This window comes from Coptis chinensis, chromosome 9, assembly GCF_015680905.1.
Source record: "Coptis chinensis isolate HL-2020 chromosome 9, ASM1568090v1, whole genome shotgun sequence".
NCBI lineage: Eukaryota > Viridiplantae > Streptophyta > Magnoliopsida > Ranunculales > Ranunculaceae > Coptis > Coptis chinensis.
Genome location: NC_141464.1, coordinates 3,279,952 through 3,305,362, shown reverse-complemented (window position 1 = coordinate 3,305,362; position 25,411 = coordinate 3,279,952). Strand labels below are relative to the sequence as shown.

General features: G+C 38.5%; 1 protein-coding gene across 5 annotated transcripts; it reads left to right on the top strand.

Annotated features, from left to right (window-relative positions):
* The first annotated feature begins 7,065 nt into the window (after positions 1-7,065).
* LOC147474420 (DNA repair protein RAD50-like) lies at positions 7,066-24,701 on the top strand. Of its 5 annotated transcripts, XR_015208912.1 has the most exons (7): positions 7,066-7,355; positions 8,268-8,343; positions 9,368-9,499; positions 9,910-10,170; positions 10,620-10,742; positions 10,849-10,886; positions 24,415-24,701. XR_015208912.1 is itself a non-coding variant. In XM_086584253.1 (4 exons), the coding sequence occupies exons 1-4, from the start codon at positions 7,350-7,352 to the stop codon at positions 10,123-10,125; spliced, it is 273 nt and encodes a 90-aa protein (XP_086440379.1). In that variant the 5' UTR covers positions 7,066-7,349; the 3' UTR covers positions 10,126-10,613. The 5 variants fall into 5 exon arrangements, 1 of the variants encoding a protein (XP_086440379.1); XR_015208911.1 differs by having other exon boundaries at positions 10,620-10,886; XR_015208910.1 differs by lacking the exons at positions 8,268-8,343; positions 24,415-24,701 and adding an exon at positions 11,856-12,607 and having other exon boundaries at positions 9,910-10,036; positions 10,118-10,170; positions 10,620-10,886.
* Positions 24,702-25,411: the final 710 nt, after the last annotated feature.

The following is a 25,411-nucleotide window of genomic DNA, read 5'->3' as shown; positions in this document are numbered from 1 at the left end:
AGAATGGTCGACAAGATAGAGAATCCAGTTTACTTCCAGAGTAAAACTTTACTAGATGCGGAAACATGGTATAGCATAATTGAGAAGTACGCTTTGGCACTGATCTTCTCGACATTGAAGTTGAAGCCATACTTCGAGTCGCACTCAGTGGTAGTTTTAACAAATTTGCCCCTCAAGCAAGTGTTGAGAGCCGAGAAATCGGGGAGAATGCTGAAGTAGGCGGTAATGCTCAGCTCCTATGAACTCCTATATCAGGTCAGAACTGTGGAGAAGGCATAAGATCTAGTTGAGCTCTTGGCAGAATTTCTAGCTGAAGATCCCACTTGGGGGGAAGAGATGATCATGGAGCCTGATAGTGGCCATCAGCAGGACCTTCTGGATCCTTGGGACGAAAGGAATGGTTGGAGGATATTCGCAGATGGGTCAGCAACAGATTCAGGCAATGGAATAGGTGTAGTATTGGTCACACCAGATAACACGAGAATGGAATTGACAATGAAGTTGGGATTCGTGGCATCGAACAATCAGGCAGAATATGAAACCGTGATAGCAGGATTGAAAATGGCTGAGGACTTAGGAGTAGAGGAGGTAACGGTATTTTCGGACTCCAACTTGGTCATATGTCAAATGAATGGTGGATTTGTCGCCCGATGTTTGGGGATGGCCAAGTACTTGGAGGTCTAAGAAAAAAAGCAAAGAAATTCCAGAAGATAAAGTGCATACATCTGAGCCGCGGCGAGAATAGGCATGTTGTTGCATTAGCCTATGTGGCAGCGATAATACCAGGGTTAGAGGTGAAGGTTATAAATGTGGGAAGGCTAGAGAGACCCAGTACTGCGGAAAGCGAAGTAGTGTTATAGCTAGAGGAAGCTAAAAATGGGTGGATCGACCCAATAAAGTGATTCTTGTCCGGAGCAGTCACAGAAGATAAAAAGGAGAAGCGAAGATTGGAAAAACATCCCAGAGATACACTATGCTGGGAGAAGAATTATACAGAAAGAACTTCTACGGACCCCTGTTGAAATGCCTCAGCCCTACACGGGAGCAGGAGGTGCTGGGGAGTTACATGAGGGAGATTGTGGTAGTCATTCTGCTAGGAGAACTACAGTACACAGGTTGTTAATGCAAGGGTATTTTTGGCCACACATGAAGAGAGATGCTATGGAATACGCTAAGAAATGCGGGAAGTGCCAAAGGTTCTCACAATTAATATTTGCACCTGTAGAGCCTTTGCACAACATATTGAGTCCGTGGCCTTTCGCCTTGTGGGAATGGACATAGTGGGGTCGCTTCCTATGGCTAGTGGTAAAAGGAGGTTTATGCTACTAGCGACGGATTATTTCACCAAGTGGGTGGAAGAGGTCCCTCTACATACCAAATTCTTGTGGGAGAATGTGATATGCAAGTTCGGGCTGCCTTATGCGGTGATTGTGAATAATGGGACACAGTTCACCAGATCAAAGGTGAAGGCGTTCTTACAGGCTTCCAAAGTGAAGCAGGGATTCTCTGCTCCCTACAATCCTGAAGGCAACGGGCAGGCGGAGTCATCTAACAAAATCATTATAAACAATCTCAAGAGGAAGCTGGAGGATAGGAAAGGGTCATGGGCATATGAACTAAACCATGTACTGTGGGCATACCATACTACATCGCGAACCTCAACCGGAGAAACGCCTTTCTCGTTAGCATATGGGGTGGAAGTAGTTATCCTTTCGAAAATGGTGGCATCCACCACGAGAACCCAAGCCGTGGAAAATGGAACAAATTGGGGCATATTGTCAAGGGATTTGAACTTGGCGGAACAGAGAATGGACACTACACGGATCAGGTTAGAGGAATACCACCGAAGGCTGCAAAGGCAATGTAACAAAAGAGTGAGGCCACGGCAGTTTCTAGTAGGAGATTTGGTGTTGCGAAGAGTGACTCCAAGCTTGAGAAAAGACAGTGATGGAAAATTAGGTCCCCACTGGGAAGGACCTTACATCGTGGTGAAAAAAGGAGGAGCCAGCACATACAAGCTTCAGACCAAAGAAGGAAAATTGATAGAGAGGCCATGGAATGTAAGGATGTTGAAAAAAAATTACTGGTAATCACAATATAAGTCTGGCTTACGAGGCAAGCATTGTATGCAATATAAATAATACAACGACACTTTTGAGATATGACCAAACTTTATCTTATGATGCAAATCTTGCTACACAATGGGGGACGGAGCCTATAGTGGATTGGAAAGTGCAATCTAGAGGTGGGGAGGGGAGGAGCCCTCCGCTGCGCGATGAGTAACGCGACCGTGAGAGGTTATTTCTGACCTGGGGGCAAAGTGAGTTGCTCCCAAATTGCCGAGGGCAATCCAGATGAGGAAAAGAGGGTCTTCCACAAGCTAGTCTAGGGGAATCTGGCTAAGGGACATAAAGGAAATGTCCCAAGAGCAGGGATTGCAAAGGGGAGAGTGCACATAAACCAAAATACTAACTATAGCAAGGGGAGAGAAGCCTAAAATTGGGAGCAAAACAATTATAGCAAAGTAAACACAATAAAATGAACAAGTGAGTACTGCAAGCATCAAATTCAATTACAAAACAAAGAGGGCAAACCTAAATACAATCTCCGAGTTCAAAAGAGTAGCCAAACATTTGAGTTAATCTAAGTCTTGGCGTGGAGTGTCGGCAGGGAGTGTTGTTTCAGTAGATATCGTGGCATGTTCAGACGTAGTATCATCAGCAATGAGGTCCTCGGACACAGGGGTGGAAGCGGTTGTGGTCGCGGCATCATGGGCTTCAATTACGGGAGACAAAGGCTTTTTTGGGAGGAGGTGACCTTCCTTGGCAAGACAGGCATGCTCTTCACGAGCTTCTTAGCCACATGTTTGTTAGCTTGTGCCTTGAAGCTTAGCTACAGCTGCTCCATGTCTTTTGTATGCTACAGAAGGAGGGCCTTAGTGCTTTCTGCATGCTGGCTGACGAGGGTGTCAATAGTGTCTTTATGTTGGAGGAGGAGGGTTTCATGCTGCTTGCTCAAGCGATCATTTACTGTGTCCATGAACTGCTGGTGTGTAGTCTCAACATTTTTGAGTTCGTCCTTAGCTCGGGGTTTAGCCATCATTGCGGCATCCAATTCCATTTGGAGACGAGCACAAGTGGCATGCAATCCACTAGGACCGCCAACCTCCTTCTCCAGTATTTCCACGGTATTCAGAGATGAGAAGAGGCCGCGGATCATATACAAAACATCCAAGCTCACCTAGAAACGGAATAGCAATTAGAATAAAGAAGACATGAAGGAGTGACACGCGGTATAAAAGGCGGTTACCTTCTCCCAGCTGGTGTAGAGAGAGGTTCAATATTGCTCAAACGTTCCACTTTCAGCATAGGCAATATGGCGGGGAAGATGATAGCCATAGAACAAGGCAGAGGCTACGGCTGGGTTCTCCATAGCAGAATCCGCGATGTTGACATTGTGGCTGCGAACCTTGTAGGTGGGGCAAAAGATCTCAGGGGTAGCGGTCCCTTTGGTGGAAGGAGTGATTTCTTTGCCAGGGCGATGAGGCTGGGAACCAGGAGAAATGGCAACGATTGGTTCCGCGGATGTGGAAAGCTAGTTTCGCTTATGAGGAGGCTCACCAAGTGAAGTTTCAACAGTTGCAGGAATGTCAGACGGAGTAAAGATAGCTTGGGTAGCAGGAATTTCCGTCACCTCATCGTCAAAGTCACTATCAAATAGTTTTATCTTAGTGATGATATCCATGGGGGGCGGTGCGGAATCTGCGGAAGGGGTGTCGGGAGAGATGTACTGATCTTCCCAAGCAAAGATGGAGCGAAAGGAAGAGGGGGCATTTCTACAAGACTAAGAAGGAAGATCAACGGTAGCTTTCCGAACTATCTCGGAAAGAGCCTGGGCCCGGACCTGGGACTTGGAAGTTTTATGGGTGAAACCGTGGTAGTGGAACTTTCCTTTGGTGGTTCGAGGCTTTCTTTCTTTAGGGGTGGTGGGCGATATAACGGAGCAGAATACTTGCGTAGTGTGTACAAAGTTGGGTCTGTCAGTAGGGAAGTCCCGAGAGCGGGGTTGATGTCGAGGATTTCAGTTTGATATGGACCCAATCAAGCTGCGGAGTTGTTCAAAGCCTGCGGAGGTGATCCCCTCGCAGAAGCGAGATTTAGAATCGGTCCTCCAGCCTGTGCAAAGATAGGGTAAAGGATCACTCAGCAGCATATATTGCACACAAAAAGAGAAATATGTAAAAGCACTCACCGCTGGTCAGAAAAGTGAGGTGATTAAGAGTCACTTCGGGATAGGAAATTTACCAGAGACATACAAGGGGTAGTGGTGCCAGGTCTTGTCCGAGGTGGTGATTTGAAAAATAAAAGATCGTTTACATAGACGAACATAGAAAGAATGATATCACACGCTGATGTCCTTAGTACTCTTTCTTATGTAGTAGTGAGAAATTATGTCGCGGAGGACTATCTTGGGCTCACGGTTCTTGTTGTAATGGTTTGCGGCATACATAATACGCCAAAAATTGTCTATACCTTGGCAAGGGGGAATATTGAAGTGTTTGCACACTTCGACATCTAACAAAGATATTGGAAACCGCATGCCAGATACGATTTGACCTACCGTGGCTACCAGACATCCCGACCTGCTAGGACCTAAATGAGGAAAGTGAGTTACGTCAGGCACGTGCTTAATAAGGACGTCATCCGGGATCCCTTAACCAACCCTAATCGCTTCTAAATTAGGTTGGCGGGATCATGGGGGGGTGGCGGAAGTTTAAATGGCCACCTAGTGATGGAGGGGGCCGCGGTGGAGTCCATCGGAGGAGGGGACGCCACCGTGTCAGATCGTGAAGAAGTTGGATCCTTTGACTAGGAGTCCGACATCAGGGGAGAGTGAAAGGAGACGAACCGTTACAATGAACGGAAAAATAGTAAAAACCCAACAAACAAAGGGAAGGAGATACAAGAGAAAAGAAAAGAAAAACCCAACCTGATGCAATAATCCAATTAGTGGAATGAGCGTCTAAACGATCACTGAGAGGAGAAAGAAAACGGGATCAAAGCAAAAAGAAAAAAAAGGGTGCTGGTAGTAAAGAGAAGGCAAAGAGAGCGAGTAAGAAGTTGAGGATGTTGAAAATGGCCTCTGAAAGCAAGAGAGAGGAGAGAGTGGGGAGTGAATGAGAGAGGGAGGGGAATCGAGCGGGATTTGAAGAGGAGAAAGGACAAAATAGTAAATGCGAAGGGGCAAAAACCGAGGTGCCATCAATTGAACCAGGGAAAGCAAGACACGTGGGGGAACAGAAAACGAAGAGACATAGACTATGCACGCGTGAAACATGTCTAAGACGGCATAACCAAGCGTGGGACATAAGCCAAGTAGAAATAGGAGGAAAATGTGGGTTTTCAACCCCGCAAGCGTCAACAAGTTCGCGGACTCTCAGCATTTGTAGTGACCCAATCTATGATAGCAGAAGAATCAACGGCAGATGGGCATGGTAGTAAGACAATAAATGGAGCGGAGGAGTATGGGATCAGGACCGCGGATATCTATACCACCTAACCGAATAAGCACGCTTGGGGAAGGGGAGACACCTGGGGGCAAAGCAATAAAGAGAGGGGGGAGTATTGTATCAGGGCTGCGGATACCAAAATCTTAGTAGGAGAATGTGTAAGTGGGGCAGGGCATCGATGGATGAATATTGTAGGTTAAGGGTGGGATTAGCCTAACGTAAGATAAGTAGTGAACACGCATGGTATAGGATAAGTCCGCGGACCCTTAGGTATGCTGCGGAAACTCTACACGTGGCGACAGAGAAAGCGAGAGATAGAGGGACAGACAGACGATCAAGATGGAGGAGAAAAGGGGTATAAAAAGAATAGTAGAGGAGAGAGAAAAAAGGAGTGGAGGAAAGAAAAGACAGAGAGAAATAGAGAGAAAAAGGGATACCACTCCATCCTTATTGCTAAAATAATGCTAAAAAAAAATTGATTTGGAAGTAATTCACAAGTCTTTTAGGCTAACTTTATTTCTACATAATCAGGCACGAAAAAATAATCTAGAGGTAGTCCAACAACTTTGATCGTGTCATGCAAGTTCTTTATGATGTCTTAGGATTATGTAAATTACGTTTGGTATAATAAAAGGTTAAATCTTAACAAAAAAAAAAAATCTATAGCATATACCATTTCACCCGTTCGAGTGGTATATGGCATCGTCCACCTGAAATGTGGGGAAGGCGGGGGAATAGTTACCATCATATCCCAACCGTTGTTACAGTCGTTTAATATCCAAAACTCCAAAGCATGAGATGACAAAGCTGACAAAGACAGATTCCCGTCAAAACGGAAGAGATTTAGTACCGGACTGTTGATTCCAGAGACTTGGATGAGACCGAAAGTTTCATTAGCAAAGTCAAAGTAGATGATCTTAAATTTAAGAGTGTGGTACCAATATAATCTCCCGTTGAGTAGAGGGGGTCTGTAGAAAGATGGTCCCATCCATCTTCTAAGAGCGTGCTTCGTTCTCGGCCTCAATAAGTTGCTTCCTAAAGTGTGGATGAGGCAATTTGGGTAATTGTTCCAATCAAAGACTTTAAATTTTCTGGACAAGGGGTCAATCCATCATAAAACTTCCAAATCCCCCCCGCCCCGATGTCATGGGTAAATCCACTTTTTCTTGGGTAATTGGATTACTTACAATCAAATTATCTCGATCAATCAACAAAACAGAATAGACCATTACAAAGGGTGCAAGTAGATGATCTCAAACGATGAAAATTTATCCAAGTGCTACTTGCTTTTCCACATCCATCAATATAATAGAATATTATGGATAGTGGATCATAATCTATCCAACAAACGATGGGTAGCCTTTGGACTTATTGATAATCAAGGATTTCCAGAATCTACAAAGACTTGAGAGGGAGTGAGTATGTTTGGTAATATATCCAAGGGAATTTCATTACAACGCCTCTTCATAGCAATAAAACTTGTTAACTAACTATTCAACAAAGTTTTTATAATAATAGGGTGATCAATCAAATTCAAATTTATAAAACGAGTATAGGTTTCCAAATCCAATATATATTCCGAATATTAAATCTAGAAACTATATATAGTCCCATTTCTCTAGACTCTACGTAACTGTTCAAAACGGTTTTACATTGATGTTTCATGCATTGGTATAATCGATTTAAAGCCTTGCTTAATTTTATTTTTTTCATTTGGATTGGTTATGATAAGGTGACATTGATTTTCGCATGGGGATTGATGATCACTGCGATGCAAGCTATTCAGGGGAACCACTACTCATCTGATTGAGATACAATAATTTGATTGCAGAAGAAGAAAATGAAGGTAACAAATCTCTTATTAGTCACCTTTTTTTTGCTGGAAAGTGATCATTCTCTTACAATGGTTATAAGCTTAATTAGTTTGTTTCATAATATATAGAAAGTCTGGCTTCGTTTCTGGAACAATATCCATAAGTCTATTCCTCGATGTATAACATGTTCTAATTTAACAATTATCATGTAAAGTACATCTAATTTAAGAATGCTAGACTTCTAGCTAGGTAGATGGAAGAAGGCAACTTCAACAATGATTGAAATCGAAACACACGCATATACGCATGTGGTTTGAAGCGAATCTTAAACCATGTCCAGGCACCTCCCAAGTTGTTTGCCTTCATAATGGTGTAACTCAGTGGAGTCCGTGTAGTAACTATGCCATGATCTAACCATAGTTTGATGCTTTTTTTTTCATTGGTGAAAGATTGCGGTGACTAAGGTAGCCAACAGAGTGTTGTATGTTTTAAGACATGTATATTTGTATCCAATAAAAGCGTTGCAGAACTTAAAAACATGTATATTTGTATTCATTGACATGTACATTTATTTGTATCGACGGGATTATCGGTAGTGATTTATGTTGTGTTGGAATGTTGGTCGTGAGATTCATTTAGTTAACAAGATCTAGGCATTATAGTTGATCTTGAGTTTGGTTATAATGGTTGAAAGTTCTATATCTTTAGAAAAAAATTGAGTTGCTTTTCCTCGGTAAATTTCCATCTTGATCTTGTTACGAATCTTTCCTTTTATATTTATTCTTTTGGCACTTTAGCAGTGAAACAGTTGTTGTATATTATAAGTGAACATTAGGCATTTCATTTTTTTTGTTGAACTGTTGGTGTATAATTATTTACTGCACCTATGATCCCTAGTCCCTGAACTTCATCGTCTCTAATGTAGTATTTCTTGACAAATGTAGAAACATGCCGGGCTGACTATGAATTTGGTATTACTGCATTCATGCAGAGAAGACATAGCCGACTTTGTTGCTGGAGGTATACGGCAATAGCTTAGGTTTTATTGGTGGTATGAAAATAAGAGTATGTTTCTCAGGGTAGAATGTTATCCTCTGCAGAATAGCCCGTTTACCTTGACACTATAGTGATGGCCATATTTGGTTTTGCCCAATTTGAATCATGTCTTTTTACTCTGGTAATATGTGTATGTTCCCTGATGTTGTTATTAGACCGAATTCTCGTATGTTATTGATGCATCCTAGGGTTGATCATCCCCAAATTAGTTACTATTATTATTAGTATTTTTAGGGATTTTTAGGAATCGAGTCTAATTAGTGTTTCTAGGTGCTTTAGGCTATTTCTATTTTTGTGGTTATTTTAATTACGAATTTAATGTTTCTATTTTGATTAGAGTTGGTTTTAGAATAGGTTTCTATTTTTGAAGCTGTAGAAAACTATAAATTGAGTTGTAGGCTATTGGCTATAGTTAGAGTTGATGAATAATAAAATTTGAGTGTTAGAGAAAGGTTTTCTCAATTGAATTCTTGTGAGAGTTCGTGTCTTCGCGAGGAACAAGTTAGTCGAACCCTAAAATCGGCATAGGCATTGGAATTAGGTTCCAAAGTCATACCTTGGTCATACGTGACCATCAGTTATTTGCTTAGTAATCTCATCTTTCATATCATTACATGAACCCAAATGACAAGACATGTTTGATTAGCGACTGAGAACAGTTTGTTCAGACTCAAATCCATTTTATGTCTTTGTTCTTTTTGGTGTAGAAAGTAGAAACTACCAATATGAGATGTCACTCGAGTCTTCTAGTTGAGTTGAAAAGTTTCTTTGAATCATGTACCTTAGAGTTCGATTAGAAATGTTCTGTATTGCATTGTATTTTCGCAACCTGTGGAAACTGAAGTACATTACTGGTGTGAGTTGAATCTACTTAGTACGTTTCTCTATTGATTTTTATCTCAATATCTGTATTACTAAATCTTTTCTCTTGTAAATGTTCTTTTACTCTTTTAGCAGTAACACATTGTTTTGTGCTGCAAGTGATTAGGGGGTGATTTTATCAAGCTATTTTCATGAGATAGAGTCGCTTGAAGGTAGAATATTAAAGATTGGGGGAGTTTCCACCTTTGAAACTGATCACAAAAAACACCTGCAGGAAAAAGTGAGACTTCGTTCAGAGGTATGTACAGGACCCTTATATATTCATTTTAATGAACTGAAATGGAGCTACCAAAATGAATTATGTATCCATTCAGATTTCAGTGTTTAGTCTGGGTTCAGATACTTGGTCTGTGTCTAATGTTTCATCAGATCCAGATCCAAAGAAGTTCCTGTAGCAAATCTTGCAGTTTATATCAACATGAGTTGATGTCATCTAGTGCCATTCCCTGGTCCTAGTCAGCATGACACAGGGCTCTTTTCTTTTCCTCCCTAGTATTGTAAATGCTAGTATAGAAACTTGGTCTGAATTGGTTCTTTCTTTCTCCCAGTCCGCCCCTCCACCCACACCCCCACTCCCCCCAAAAGAAGACAAAAAAAGTTGCTCAATTCTTTGAGTGAAATTTTAACTAGATATACCTCGATATGCAGCTTGGCAGGTGTCATGGAACGTTGTCTGTCTATTATGCTAAAGTGTCAAAGCTTAAAATTGACCTCAAACAAGCACAGTGCAATGACATTGACAATCGTTATTTTAACCAAGCTGATTCAGCTCAAGGTGAAATGTACTTGTCCTCGACATGTTTATCAGTTTTATCTGTTTGTTCGTCATATGCTTTTGACTACATTTCTTGTACAGACAACTGAGATGGCAAACAAAGACCCGGACAGATACTACAATGCACTTGATAAGTGAGTGCTCGAAAAACATCTTAGTTCTCCCTGTCTTCTAAAAATGTGCTTTGGGATTGATCCATTGGCTTTTTGTTAGCAGTTCTAAATGAAACTGTATACATGCAAAACAGTTCGAATTATTTTAATAGAAATTCTGCACAATATTCTGCGCAATAGAAATTACTGTGGCTTGTTGCATTCTCTACCTACGTCTCTGCCAAACCTCTTCTGAAACTTTCCCACGTTTCTTCGATATACTTCTAATATAATTTAGTTGAACTTTTTGGCACAGTCAAATTTAGTACCTTCTATAGTGTCTTATTGTACTGCTGTATCAAGCCTCACTGGTAGCATTTGATTGTGTTTTTTTTCCTTCTCTCAACAACGCATTTGTACTTACACAATATTGCTTTTATCTGTTTATCTAAATATTCTTTATATTCTTCTCTGGTTTTCACTCTATGAAGATGGAGGAAATAAACAAGATTATAAGGGAACTGTGGCAGCAAACATACAGGGGACAAGATATAGATTATACAAGTATTCATTCTGATTCTGAGAGTGCTAGGATTCGATCCTATAGCTACAGAGTACGCAGTAAAAACTGCTTTTAGACTTAATATGGTTTCCTTGTAATGAACTTTGGTGCTGTTTCTCCCTCTACTTTGTAAGTGCTCATGCGGACTGGTGATGCAGAGCTGGAAATGTGTGGACGGTGCAGTGCTGGTCAGAAGGTGAGAACGTGCAACTTTCTAGTATTTTATATGAAAGAGAATGGTAGAAGTCTTCTCTTGATTAGTTTTTCCTTAGATTATATGTAAGGGTACAAATCTCACTAGAACTGCTCCTTTTTTATTAGAAACTCCCGACTTAGTTTTTGATGCCCACAAGTAGGGGAAAACAATTCTTAATAATTGATAGAAAAAAGTAAAGCAGCTGATTCAGTAGCATGGCCGCAGTAAGGGCTTGATGCAAATGTGTTAATAAAAAAGTGGCTCAGTGGTATGTCAACGTATCGGTCTATACTAAACAATTCTTCATAAGTTTTAGGGACTTTGAGAGTGGAACAAAGGATGGGAAGACAGAACTGTCGTCTGAAAAGAGATACGGTAATGTTGAAGAAACAATTATCTCACTAGCAAACTTATATATTTTTTTTCGATAGGACACTTGCAGACATATTTGGCAATAGGACTATGTATTAGTTACATTTTTCAATGTGGACCTTTGGTTAATGAAATAGTTGTCCTTTAAAAAGGTCAAAATGATTAATCCTTGATATAAGAAGCCCAGTGATGCCCTTGCTGCAATGGGCTCACAATAACAATGACCCAGAGTACATCAAGGTGTTCAGATTGTCAGAGTTAAGGTCTACATCCGTGGACGACAATTATAAGTGGGCTACTGATTCTGGTTTCGGCATTCTTCTGGGATCTGTCTTGAATTAAGTTCAATCTCTTCTGCTATGGACCACCTTTATCTGCACTTGATAGAACAGTAGCTTCATATGTTTCCAATTTCTGCAAGTCCCTCTATGCATGGGAGCTACCTTCAGAGATTTCCATCTCTGGCCAACAATGCAAATGTGGCGGCTGTGTTTTAGGACAGGTTATTTCTAGTGAAAGGCTTCCTGAATGGAAAAAAAAGAGACTTTTGGGATTCTGTTAAGTTTCTAATGGTTTAAGTGGCTTCACATTGATCAGGCTGTTGTCCAATGGAAAGCTTGAAAAGCAGAAATATGTGGGCCTCTTGGGACACGCCACTCCTTACAAGTGCAAGTTGAACGAATCAAGGAAAGTATCTTCACAGGCCGAAGACTCTCATCTGAATTTGTTCCCTGTTCAGGAGTATAAGTAGTTTCCAAGGAGATTCGATTATCTTTTGGGATATATTAATGGTGATCTTTCTAAACTCCTGATTTCAAAGTTGCAAAACCCCGGTTGTAAAACTACTAAAAAAGTTGTTTACAGTCCAGACATTTGCAAACATGTAGGCAATCTTTTGAGAGCTGCAGGTGTTGACTGCAGTGGTTTGTCGCCTTCAATGGAAAATTTTCTTAGTTGCATCAACGGCCCTATGAGTGTACATGAGATTACATCAAGCAGGATGTGGTCTGGTTTAAATATGGATTTTATGCAGTTGGCATTTACAGTTGGATGATCCCGATGCTCCAAACTTGCCTTCCTTTTACTTGAAGACGTCGTGTTTGAGTGAAAGTGACAACTTGTCAAAGAAACGTAAGCGGGGTGACGTTCTTGTGGGTCCAGTGCTTCCTTTTCCCTATGTACTTACTCTTCGTGAAGTTGGCAAAAATCTGAGAAAGGATAATGAGTTTTCCGCAGAGGCTGAAGTGGCGCTTCAATGCAATGTGGTCATGAAGGTGGTCAGTGAAAAAGAGGAGCTAAAGCCCTTATTGGTTCACAAGCCCTGTATCTTACCAGAGAAGAACATAACCAGAGTTGAACCCGGCAAAACGTGTTTATGAAGATGACAAGTTTGATACTTTCATTTCGACCTCCAAGGAGGAAGTTGTCGGATTAGAATTCTTTGATGATTTGTGCCCAATAAAGCTGAACTTTAATTATCCTCAGATGACTTTTGTGTCCAAGGGGCTGCAAGGTTACAAGATTTTGAAGGCGCATGTTGTAAAGTTTCTAAATGAATATACGCAATATCAAGATTTTTGTAGGTCGTTGAAGCTCCAAAAGGCAGCGCCCTGATTAAAGGCACTCTTGGACTCTTTGAATTCGATGGAATTGTAATCACACGTTCTTCCTGTAGGTACCTTTTGCATTGATAGATATTTTATGACAATCTCACTTAACTATCTAAGTCTTCAAGGGATACATATGAAGTGCATGTAAAGGTTAAAACATTTTGCCTTATGGTGGCTCAGTTGTTAGGAAATGGTGTTGAATGTGAAATTTGAGAGTGGTTCAGTAGTTTTGGAATCATTGGCGCTCAACTTGGAGACGATTTTCATTGAAGTTGTTACTTGCTCTAGTGGCGGCCTGCGCTTGTTGCATGTTATATTTCTTCTATTTGTATTTTGTTTGCATTTCTATAACTGGAAAAATGACACGCCTAAGTAGTAAACAGGGCATGTAACTACACAAGGCCGTGGTTCAAGGTGTACAGATAACGTTTGTGGACTTAGAACAGATATTAAACAAAACTTAACGTGTACAGAATATTAGATTAACACCTTACAATTAAGCTTTTAGGTGTGTAATGTAGATTATAAACTAGATTTTGGACACGTGCATACGTCCGGGATCTATTAAATATTTTGTGTGCTGAAAAGGCTTCAACATATGTAAGGAGTGAATGCAGTAAATTCAGGAGCTCAAACAAGAAATTGGAACGAGCTGTTCTAGGGAGAAAAAGGAGCTTCACTGGAAACAGGTCTCAAACAGTTTAGCCTCAATATTGGGGTGTAACTCAAGTTCCACAGGATTTAATATGTAGAGGGCGAAGTATATGGAAAGACTATGTTGTGGGGTTCTTTTTAGAACAAAAACTTCCATACCCAGTGGTCAGAGAATTCCTTAGGAAAAAATGGCAAACAAAGGGGGATTATGAGATGGTGGCTGATTCAAACCTTTTCTACTTCAAATTCACCAATGAAGAAGATAAAAGGAAGGTCTTGGGGATGGCTCAAATCTTTATGGCAGGAAAGTGCTTCATAGTAACCCAATGGAATCAAGATGTAGAGAAGAGAAAGAATACAGTAAAGGTTATCCCGATATGGATTAATCTATACAACGTGCCAAAAGATCTATGGACTGGTGAAGGATTGGGGTTTTTGGCTAGTAGAATAGGAACACCCCAGAGGATGGATGAAGCAACTGCCACAAGGAAAAGATTGGCATTTGCGAGAGTTAATGTACTAGTAGAGTTTGATGCAGAATTACCTAGTACCTTTGAGATAGATATGGGTGATGAGGATATTAGACGGATAGAAGTGGAATATGAATGGATCCCAAAGATGTGTGATTACTGTCGTAAATTTGGGCATAAGACTAAAGGGTGTTTGCAAAGAGTGAACACGATAGGGGCTGGAGGTCAAAAGGAGGTGCAGGTAGAAAATACTGTAACCATACCTGAGAGTAGCATGGTTAGAAATGATAGAGTGGAAGAAATCACCAGTCTTCCCGGGTTACAATAACAAACCCAAAATGAGAGAGTGGAGCAGTTTGATGCGCATTGTTCACCGAGAGAGAGGTACCAAACCATTTGAGGTAGAGAGAGCAAATCGTTGCAACATTAATGAGGAAGTGGACACGGGGATTTTGGAGAGAGCAAATTGTCTCGAGTAATTTGTAGGCTCTATGGAAGTAAGGGAGGAAGTGCGTCAGATTGAGGTTGTGACAGGAAGAGAGGTACAAGCTGAGAGAGAGGAGATGCTAGACAGAAACTCTGATGAGGAAGAGGGCGTAAGAAGTTCGTGAAGAGATGGTGTCTCGTAGTAGTCGTAATCGATAGCGAGAAGAGAGCTTGTGATTCGGTCGGAGGTAGTGGCAGAAGCATCAGCAGTAGAGTATAGTGAGTCTGAGGAAAACAGGGACAGAAGAGGAGAGATAGAGAGGCCAGAAGGAGTTTTCGAAACCGTTGCTAATGCAGTCAATCGGATAGAGGCAGAGATTCCGACGCCATTTATAGTGGTAACAGGAGAGAAGTCGAAAGTGTGGTTGAAAGTACGATGAAGGGCTTTTCAGAGAGAACAAGTACGTATAATGAGGGGTTCCGGGGATCAATTGAGGACGATCGAGCATCGAGGGGGGGGTCGTGATAGTACAGAGCAAAGACAGTGGTGGTGGATTCGAGAAACGAGGAGAGGTTGTCAGGGGAGTTTATGGAAGAGCATGGTAACGCATTAGTGCCTTATGTGGAGAGCATACAAGGCCTTGAACAAGCGGTTGGCTTCAATCCTTTGATGCGATACGAAGAGGAACAGGAGGAGTACAACAACATCAGTGAAAGTGTACGACTTGGGGAGATATCGGACGACGAAGTGTCTGAGGAAGAAACTGAATATTTTCAGGATAAAAATCTTCTGCCTATATCTCAAGAGACTCATACCCCAATACCTCGAGATGGAGTGGTGACTCGAAGCAAAGGAAAACAGAACCAAACTGCCAGTGGGAAAAAAAAGCAAGGTAGCAAAAGTAAGGGGAGACCTAAGGGAGCAAGGAATAAAAAACATCACCATTAATGATAGGTCCTATATGCATTTGGAATGTGAGAGGAGCAAATGACCTTTTGAAAGCCAAAGAGATAAATAAGGTGAGGATAGACAAGAAATTATGTGTGTTTGGGATTCTCAAAACAAAAGTGAAAAAGGATAAGTATGACAAAGATCCGCAAGTCAGGTTGCCCTTTGTTGGGAGGAAGAAAATAACTACTTAAAAAGCCTGACCGTCGGACGGATTTGGATTTGTTGGGACCCTTTTGTTGTGAAGATACAGAAAATAGAGATGTCCGAACAATTCATCCATTGTAGTGTGGAATACCCGCCCGGCGTAAGTATTTTTCTTCTGCTGGTGTATCGCGAGTAATGCTTTTCAAGAAAGGCTAGTTTTGTGGAAAGATCCGATGAGGATACAAGGTTCAATAAATAAACCGTGGAGTGTAGCGGGAGATTTCAATAACATCGGACTGCTAATGAAAGAGTAGGTGGGGACCCTATGCATCCAAGGGAAGCCCATGACTTTATACTCGCCTTCGAAATGCGGATTAACGGATATAAACTCTAGTGGTTTTTCTATACTTGGTGGAATAAATCTATTGAGCCGCAAGTATTATGTCGAGGATAGATAGATGCTTAGTGAACAGCCTATGGCTACAAGCTTATCCAAACTCGGGGTCAATTCTTGCCTCGTGGAGTATCCGATCACTCACCCATGCTCCTCACATGGCATGACTTTAGTCGAGCCCCAACACCTTTCGGTTTTGCAACTTTTGGGTGTATCAACCGTGAGTTCAAATCATTCTAGAGGAAGTTTGGAAAACAAGGATTTATGCAAATCCTATGTATGTTCTCATACAAAAGCTTAAGATGCTTAAGGAGAGGATTCGTCCGTGGGCTAGGAAAAAACTTTTCTAATCTACATGAGCCGGGTTATCACAAAGAAAGCAACATGCCTACAAGATGCACGGATTCTGCTCCAAAACAAATTCAACCGATGTGGGGTTTGGAAGAGGTGAAAAAGAGGCTATGAAGAAATATGTTGATTTAGCAAGAGCCGAAGCAATAGATATGGATCAAAAAGGTTTTAAAATGGATGACAAAAGGTGACAAATGTTCACAGTATTTCTTCAACTCATTAAAGGAAAAGGCAGCCATAAAAGGCATATGGGCGATAGAGAATGATAGTGTTGGCACAGCGCATGGGCAGGCAGAAGTAACTCAGAGTATTGTGAAATACTTCACACAGATGTTGGGTGCCACAGGACCTTCAGTCAGTGACAGAGATTTCTTCATGGACCTGAAAGTTAAAAAAATCATTGAACCAAGTCTGAATGCTATACTGGAAGCAGAGGTGACTGAAACAGAGATAAGGGAAGCGTTCTTTGAGATGGAGAACAACAAGGTGCCAGGACCGAATGGATTTAATCCTTTCTTTTTCAAATAATTCTTTGGGACCGACACAGGGATGGATGTTGTGAACGCGATAAACAATGTGTTTAGAACACATAAGTTGCCTCGGGGTATTAATGCAACTTTCCTCTGTCTAATCCCAAAAGTGATATCACCCACCAAAGTTGAAGATTTCAGACCCATAGCTTTGTGCAACACGATCTACAAAGGTGTGGCCAAAGTCATTACTAACAAGTTGAAGATGGTGATGCCTGAGATAGTACACGAAAATCAGTCGGCTTTCATTCCTGAAAGATCGATACAGGATAATATACTCATGTCTCATGAAGTTTTGAGAGGCTATGAAAGAAGACACGGAACACCTAGATGCTCCGTGAAACTGGATATCAGGAAGGCCTATGATATGGTAAGCTGGAAATCCATCCTTTACATGTTGAATGAGATACCGCCTCAAAATAAGATGAGATCGTGGATTCAAATGTGCATCAGCCCCTTCTTATTCTCAGACTCATAAATGGCTCTCCCGAAGGATTCTTCCCCGAGGCAGAGGCTTTAAGGCGTGGAGACCCAATGTCTCCATATTTGTTTGTGCTTATCATGGAAATTCTTGGTTGTCCGATCGAGTGGGTATTGAAAACAAACTTATTCAATATCATTCTAGATGCAAGAGAAATCAGCTCACACACCTGGCGTTTGCTGATGACGTTCTAATTTTCTGCAAAGGTGAAGTGAATTCAATTCATTCTCTCAGAGATTGCTTGTAGGAATTCAGTGCAGCGACTGGCCTACAGATAAATTCGCACAAGACAACTATTATGACTGGTGCCATGAGTCAACAAGCCTCTTTGGATTTGGCTCAGATATTAGGCATTGAACTGGTAACTCCTCTAGTAAGATACCTAGGTCTTCCACTTTTCTCTGCTCGACTAGGTATCAAAGAATGTCAGCCTCTGATAGATAAGGTTACAAGCAGAATCAAGGATTGGAAAGCAAAATTACTCTCTCATGCAGGAAGACTACAACTGATTTTATCAGTGCTCAACTCGTTGCATATATACTGGGCTAGAACTTTCATCCTACCAAAAACGGTTCTAGAGAACGTGGAAAAGATATGTGCAACTTTTCTATGGAGTAGAACTGATAACAAGAGATGTGTGCATCAAGCAAGCCTCGATCATCTCTAAAAGACGAAAGAAGAAGGAGGGCTGGGGATCATGAATATGGAAGTATGGAACACAGGGGCTTATTGTGGGCTGCTATTCAAAGTAGCTGCAAAGGATAGTAGTATTTGGGTTGATTGGGTGTGGAAAAATCAATTGGCTAACAAGTTCTTGTGGACTATGGCAATCCCGCAAGACTGTTCATGGTCTTGGAGGAACATCCTAAAGAGAAGAAAAAGAAGCGTGAACTAATCCTCGTACTCTATCTCAAATGGACGAGACACGCTTAGTATGGCATGATATCCGGTGCAACAAGAGTCCTCTCTTGTTCAACGCGACAGCAATGAAATGAACTACAAATTCCTATTAACGCAAATGGGATGAACTCATATCGGAAGGAAGTTGGAACGAAGTGGTACGTAACATCCAAAGTAATAGGCTACGAAGACATTCTGAATACAAGGATCAATAAGCATCTTGATCGGGGACCGAGTAGTGTGGAAACCTCATCCTAGTGGCAAGTTTACATCGAACAGCGCGTATGAAGCCTTGAGAAGAAAAGTTGAAAAAGTAAAATGGTAGAGGCTAGTCTGGGGTAGATTGGTTATACCAAGACACTCCTTTACTACATGGAATCTATTCTCTAACAGTTTATCCACGCAAGACAGGTTAGTATACAAGAAAATCATCTCCTTCTCGTCCTACTGTTTATGTAATCAGAGTAGAGAGTTTTCTAATCACCTTTTCTTTGAGTGTACATATTCACATGAGATCATTGAAGGCGAAAGAATGCTTGGGGAATAAAGGCTTTCGAACAGAGAATGGTCGCCACCGCCGGAGTATGCAAAAATCGAAAGTGTTGTGGTCAAGTCTATAATAAGGTCTATATTTGTCGCGGATGTAGGGGAATTTGGAAAGAAAGGAATGGGCACAGATTCAAGAACAATGAGAGACCAGCTACAGTGGTGCTAAGGAGATTACTTAGAGAGACAAAGGCGCATATACAAACACAAGTGAAAGAAGTCGCAGAATCCATTGAAGCAAGGAATCTATGCGGCCATTTGGGCTTACAAATAGAGTTTCAAGTGCAAAGAAGCAAAGAGTGCAGCTGGACACCACCAAACAAGGTATAGCAAAGTTGAATACTTGATGGAGCATTGACGAGACCTGAGCCGGTCATGGGGATCATCGAGATAGATAGTGAGGGAGCAATCTTTGGCAGCTTTCTCGAAGTGGAGATAAGCAGCGGTGTCAAGTTTTTGTGAGCGAAAGCGATAGGAATTGGGCTTGAGGTATGCTATGAGATAGGAATCCAAAAGGTGGAAGTGGAATCGACTCACCGACAGCTAGTGAACATCATCAACAAGATAGCAAAACCACCTTGGACTTGCGTGGACATAGAAGCTCAGATAACAAAGATTGCTGAACAATTTAGTTTTTGTTCCTTCTCGCATGTATTTAGGGAAGTTAACCAGCCGGCAGACTTTCTTGCTGGGCTAAACCCATCTCTATGTAAAGAGTTATCAGTGTTCATTCCTCCTTTAGATAGAGAATTGCAAAATCTAATAGAGGAGGATGCACGAGGTGCTATCTATGTAAGATATGGTTAAATAATGCAGGTGAGGGTCAGCCTAAACCCTAGCTTATCTTTTAAAAAAAAAAATGTCTCACACAAATTTTCGAATCAGAATATATTTTTATTAAAAATAAACAAAAATACATTAATGACCAGCGATTATGGTGCACAAGTACTTGGAAACTAAGGAATCAAATTGAGATAGCCTCTGCACTTTGTGGTTTAGGATATTAATCCGTAATTTTCAAATAGAATTATCTTAAACTCGATCTAGCTTGTATAATAGTTTTCTTAGATTTATGGTGATTTAGCGACAAATTTTTTAATAAGAATATATTTTTATTGAAAATAAACCGAAATACGTTAATAAGCAGCGATTATAGTGCATAAGTACTTGAAAACTAAGGGATCAAATTGAGATAACCTCTTCACATTGTGGTTTATAATATTAATCCGTAATTTTCAAATAAAATTATCTTAAACTCGATCTAGCATGCATAATAGTTTTATTAGATTTATGGTGATTTAGCGGTAAATCATCACCATTCGGCTTACGTAATGTGTACAAATCACTAAAACATATTCATTGTTTCCATATCCTCAAATAATACACTACTCCCATTTGAAAATATTTATCATATGAACGTGTCTTACAAACGGGTGTCATTATATTAAATTATTCTAAAAAATATTAGCAACTATGCATAGTTATGAGATATGAAAATTATATTAATTACTCATTTAAATTTCTTGACCACTCTCTATAAAAATGAAGCACCAAACCTTGATAAAACTCATCGACTTCTTTTTATTGTTAGGTTTAATAATAGAAGTTTGATTGAAGTTTTGTGAGAATGCCCAATATGACGAAGATAATATTGAAGCTACTTGAATAGGAAGGCATTCCCAATCACAATAAAAGAATTATAATAAACATTATTTAAAATGCAAAACTATATTTGTCGAAACATTTATTCCCCCTACATATAATACAAATATGTTTTAGGGTTATTAGTTTAATGCATTTGCATCAAGTTTTTTATTTTTCATTAATTATTCTTTGAGGTTAGTTTAATGTAGTACGTTGCATCCAGTTTCCAATTTCTCATTAATTATTCTTTGAGGTTAGTTCAATGTAGTTGCATCAAGTTTCCGATTTTCCGTTAATTATTATTTGAGGTTAGTTCAGTGCAATTGCATTCACTTATTTATGATTTATCGTTAGTTATCGATTAATGTTAATTCAGTACAGTTGCATCCAGTTTTCGATGTTTCGTTAATTAGTCTTTGAGATTAGTTCATTGCATTTGCATCTAGATTCCAATCTCCCGTTAATTACTCTTTGAGGTTAGTTCAATACATCTGCATCCAGTTTCTGATTTTCCGTTAATTGCTTTTCTAGGTTAGTTCGATAGTTTACAATTTGTTTGCATACATGTAAGAGTCTATTTTTATAAACTCACTTTCGTTTTGGGTTCCTAATTACTCGTAATTACTAATGTGAAAAGGCTAAAAAAGTGGATATTTATGCTTTGAGGTCATTGACGATGCAGTTACATCCGACTTCCGATTTTTAGTTAACTATTTTTTGAGATTATTTCAAATGCGCATTTGCATCCAATTTCTGATCTCCTGTTAGATAATTTCTTATTTTAGTTTAATGCAGTTGCATCCAGTTTTTGGTTTTTCATTAATTATTCTTTGAGGTTAGTTCAGTGCCAGTTGCATCCAATTTCTGATTTTATGTTAATTGTTTTTGAGGTTAGTTCAATGCAGTTACATCAAATTTATAATTTCCAGTTAATTATTCATTTAGGTTAGTTCAGTGCAGTTTCATCTATTTTTCAATGTTTCATTAATTAGTCTTTGAGATTAGTTCATTGCATTTGGATCCAGTTTCCGATTTTCTATTAATAACTCTTTAAAGTTAGTCAAATATATCTGCATCTAGTTTCTAATTATTTATGCTTTGAGGTTAGTTCGATACAATTATATCCGATTTCATTTTCCGTTAACTATTCTTTGAAGTTATTTCAATGCATTTGCATTTAGTTTCCGATTTCCCACCAATTATTCTATGAGGTTAGTTCAATGCAGTTGCATTCGGTTTTTGATTTTTGTTAATTATTTTTTGAGTTAAGTTCAATCCATTTGCATCCAGTTTCTTGTTTCTCATTAATTATTATTTGAGGTTTGTTTGATGTATTTGCATATTGTTTCCGATTTTCCGTTAAATATTTTTCAAAGATTTGCATCCAATTTCTAATTTCCCATTGGTTATTCTCTGTCATTAGTTTAATGGAATTTGCATAAAGTTTCCGATTTCCGTTAATTACTTATTGAGCTCAGTTATGTATTTGAATCAAATTTCCGATTTCTTTATAATTATCCAATGTGGTGTGTAATACCAACTTCTACTGATCCATCTGTAGTGTCCTTGCAAGCATGACATAAAAAATAAATTATGCTTAATTTACTATGTGGGATCATCGAAGATTATCCAGTTCCCGATTTCCCGTTAATTATTCTTTAAATTATGCATGACTCATTATGTGGAATTTTCAAAGATTATCTACGAACGGGTGCTGTTATATTAATTATTCTGAAAAATATTTGCAAATATGCAAAACTATTATATATTGATATTATATTGATCACTCAACCAAATTTCTTATAACGTGAAAACCTCACTCTCCATTAAAAAAAAACATAACTCACCTTTGATAAAATTCTTCAACTTCATTTTGTTGTTTAATAATAGAAGTTTGATTGAAGTTTTATGAGATTGCCTAATAAGGATAAATTCATATATATTGAAGCTACTCGAATAGCAAGGAGTTCTCAATCATACAAAAAGACATAATATAAACATCATTTTAAATGCAAAACTATATTTATCGAGACATTCCCACAACATATAACCCAACTATGTTTTGAGGTTAGTTCAATGCATTTACATCCAGTTTCTGATCCGTTATTTATATTTTGAGGTTAGTTCAATGCAGTTGCATCCAATTTTCAATTCCCGTTATTTATTTTTTGAGATCAATTCAATGCAGTTGCATCCAGTTTCTGATTTCTTGTTAATTATTCTTTTCGGTTAGTTCAATACATTTGCATCCAATTTCCAATTATCTGTTAATTGTTCTTTGAGGTCAGTTCAATGCATTTGCATCCAGTTTCTGATTTTCCGTTAATTATTCTGTGAGATTAGTTTAATGCATTTGCATCCAGTTTTCGATTTTTCGTTTATTATTTGATAAAGTTGCATTTGCATATAGTTTCCGATTTTCCGTTAATTATTGTTTGAGGTTAGTTCAATGAATTTGCAACCAGTTTCCGATTTCCCGTTAATTATTTCTTGAGGTTTTGCATCCAGTGTATTTTTTTAGATTAGTTTAGTGCAGTTGCATCCTGTTTCCGATTTCCCGTTAATTATTTTTTTAAATTAGTTCCACGCATTTACATTATGTTTCCAATTTATAATTAATTTTTCTTTGAGGTTAGTTTAATGCAGTTGCATCTAGTTTTCAATTTCCCGTTAATTTAATCTTTGAGGGTTAGCTCAATGCATTTGCATCTAGTTTTCGATTTTCCGACAATTATTTTTTTATGTTAGTTTGATGTATTTGCATCCAAGTTTTGATTTTCTGTTAATTATTCTTTGAGGTTAGTTTAATGCAGTTATATCCATATTCCGATTTTCTATTAATTACTTTTTAAGATTAGTTTAATACTTGCATTTGCATTCAGTTTCCGATTTCCCGTTAAATATTATTTGAGGTTAGTTCGATACATTTGCATCCAGTTTTCGGTTCCCCATTAATTATTTTTTGACATTAGTTTTATTCAGTATTATACATATTTTAAAATATTTATCATTATTGTTTTGCCATTATTATTATTATTATTTTCATTTTCTATTATATATTTTGTGATGTTATTTTTGTATAATTGTTTTTAACTATGTTTTGAGGCTGTGTTAAGGATATATTCGAAATAAGTCAGTGTTTTATCATAGGCACTAAAATTGTATGATTTGTAATAGGAAATTAGTTTTTATAAATCACTTATTTTTTAGCAATTTTTTTTTTTTATTTGATCAAATATATAAGAATTGGAACACTAAAAGTGTTTGATTCGTAATAGGAAATTATTATCTACAAATCATTTATTTTTTAGAATTTTTTTTTTTTTTATTTGATCAAATATATAAGAATTTGAAATACACTTACACTCTCCAAATATAAGAATTAGAAATACACTCAACCTCTCCAAAGAGGTTCCATGTACGTGAGATTGTAGGCTATTAGAAGATACTATCTTTCATATTAGAGTGCCACATAGGATAGAGAAAAGACTAACTCTCATATTAGAGTGCCACATAAGAGAGAGAAAATCCCCTTTTAAAGGTCTCAACTTTAGTATATAGACTATGTATTATACCCGGGCATATGCCCGGGTTCTTTTATGAAATTTTCATTTTCAGCATTGTGTAATAGGAGTAAGGGTATTATCATGTAATTTAACTAGTTGTGAAATTTCATTTCCAGCATTGTGTAATAGGAGTAAGTGTATTATCATGTAATTTAACTAATTGAGAAATTATTGCATAATAAATCACAAATATGTAATAAATTTAAGCATATATTTGCGTGCTTGATAAGTTTAAAACTTGGCACAATCTATAACCTAATTATTGCTCCTTAAATAAGTAATAGTTCCATTAAAATTTATTCTACTGATCATCATCATCACTAATGTTGATTATTTGACAACTTCATCACTCGTCATGTCAACATTAGCAAATGATGTTCGTAATTCTCTATTTTCTTGTCCAACATACATGATATCGACATGTAGTTCTTGATTTATTTCATGAAACTGTTCATTGACTTCTTGAAGTTGTATGATTTCGTTTGTAGCTTCTTCATGAATCTGACGCAGATGATTGATTTCGCTCCTTGCTTCTTTAAGTTGTTGTCGTATATGGCTAAGTTCTTTGAAGTTGAAATCTCTGACGTCGAATTGGTACAATTCACGAAGTGATGTGAGAGCAGCCTGTGCAGCTTGATTTTTTTCAGCTATATTTTGTGTTTCTTCCAGAGTTCCATAACAAGTTTGCAATTGATAAATGAGTAAAATATTACTAGTTTTACCTACGAATACAATTACGCATAGATAAGTAAAACTATTACTAGTCTTTACTAGAGATGTTTATCAAAGATTTCTATACTCTCGAATCTATCGAAATAGAGTGGAGTAAAAGATTCTTCCACTCCTAGTTCTTTAGCATTCAAAGTTTTCTATGACTATCGGTCTATCCAAAGTAGTGAGAGTAATGGTGAGAACTATACTACGATGTAAATTCAAATACTAAACAAGATACGATAATGAAATGACAGAAATACTAAGGTTTGAATCTAGATAAAGAATTAGGGGAATTTGATTCCACCTTGAATCCAACTTAATAAACTAGCATAGATTGTTGTAATCAAATTCTTACGTTCTTACGATAAGAATTGATTGTTCTAATCCCTAATCATTCATGACAATCTCTACCAACTAATGACTAGCATGTGATGAAGTTCTACCCATTCTCATGGCGAATCAACTACCTTCTAGAGTGGAATAGTCTCTTACAACGATTCTACACTATACAATCAAGTTTTCATCAAGGCTTCATCGAACCCTTCTAATGGAGGTTTAGCCTTGATTCATAAAACTATCATTTCTCATGGAATTCAAACAAGACATCATATAAAGGTTCTAACTTTACCGAATTGAACTAAACAATAATTTAAATCTAAATTAACAACTAAGAAATTATTAATAACTAAGATATGAATTTAAATCTAAGTAATTAAATAAATCAAAACCGAAATTATGAAGAACTAACTATTTTTATTAATCTAACAAAGG

Coding starts and splice junctions, on each gene's coding strand:
- LOC147474420 (XM_086584253.1), top strand. Junction 9,500..9,909: donor AAGTGAGACTTCGTTCAGAG/GTATGTACAGGA, acceptor CTCGATATGCAG/CTTGGCAGGTGTCATGGAAC.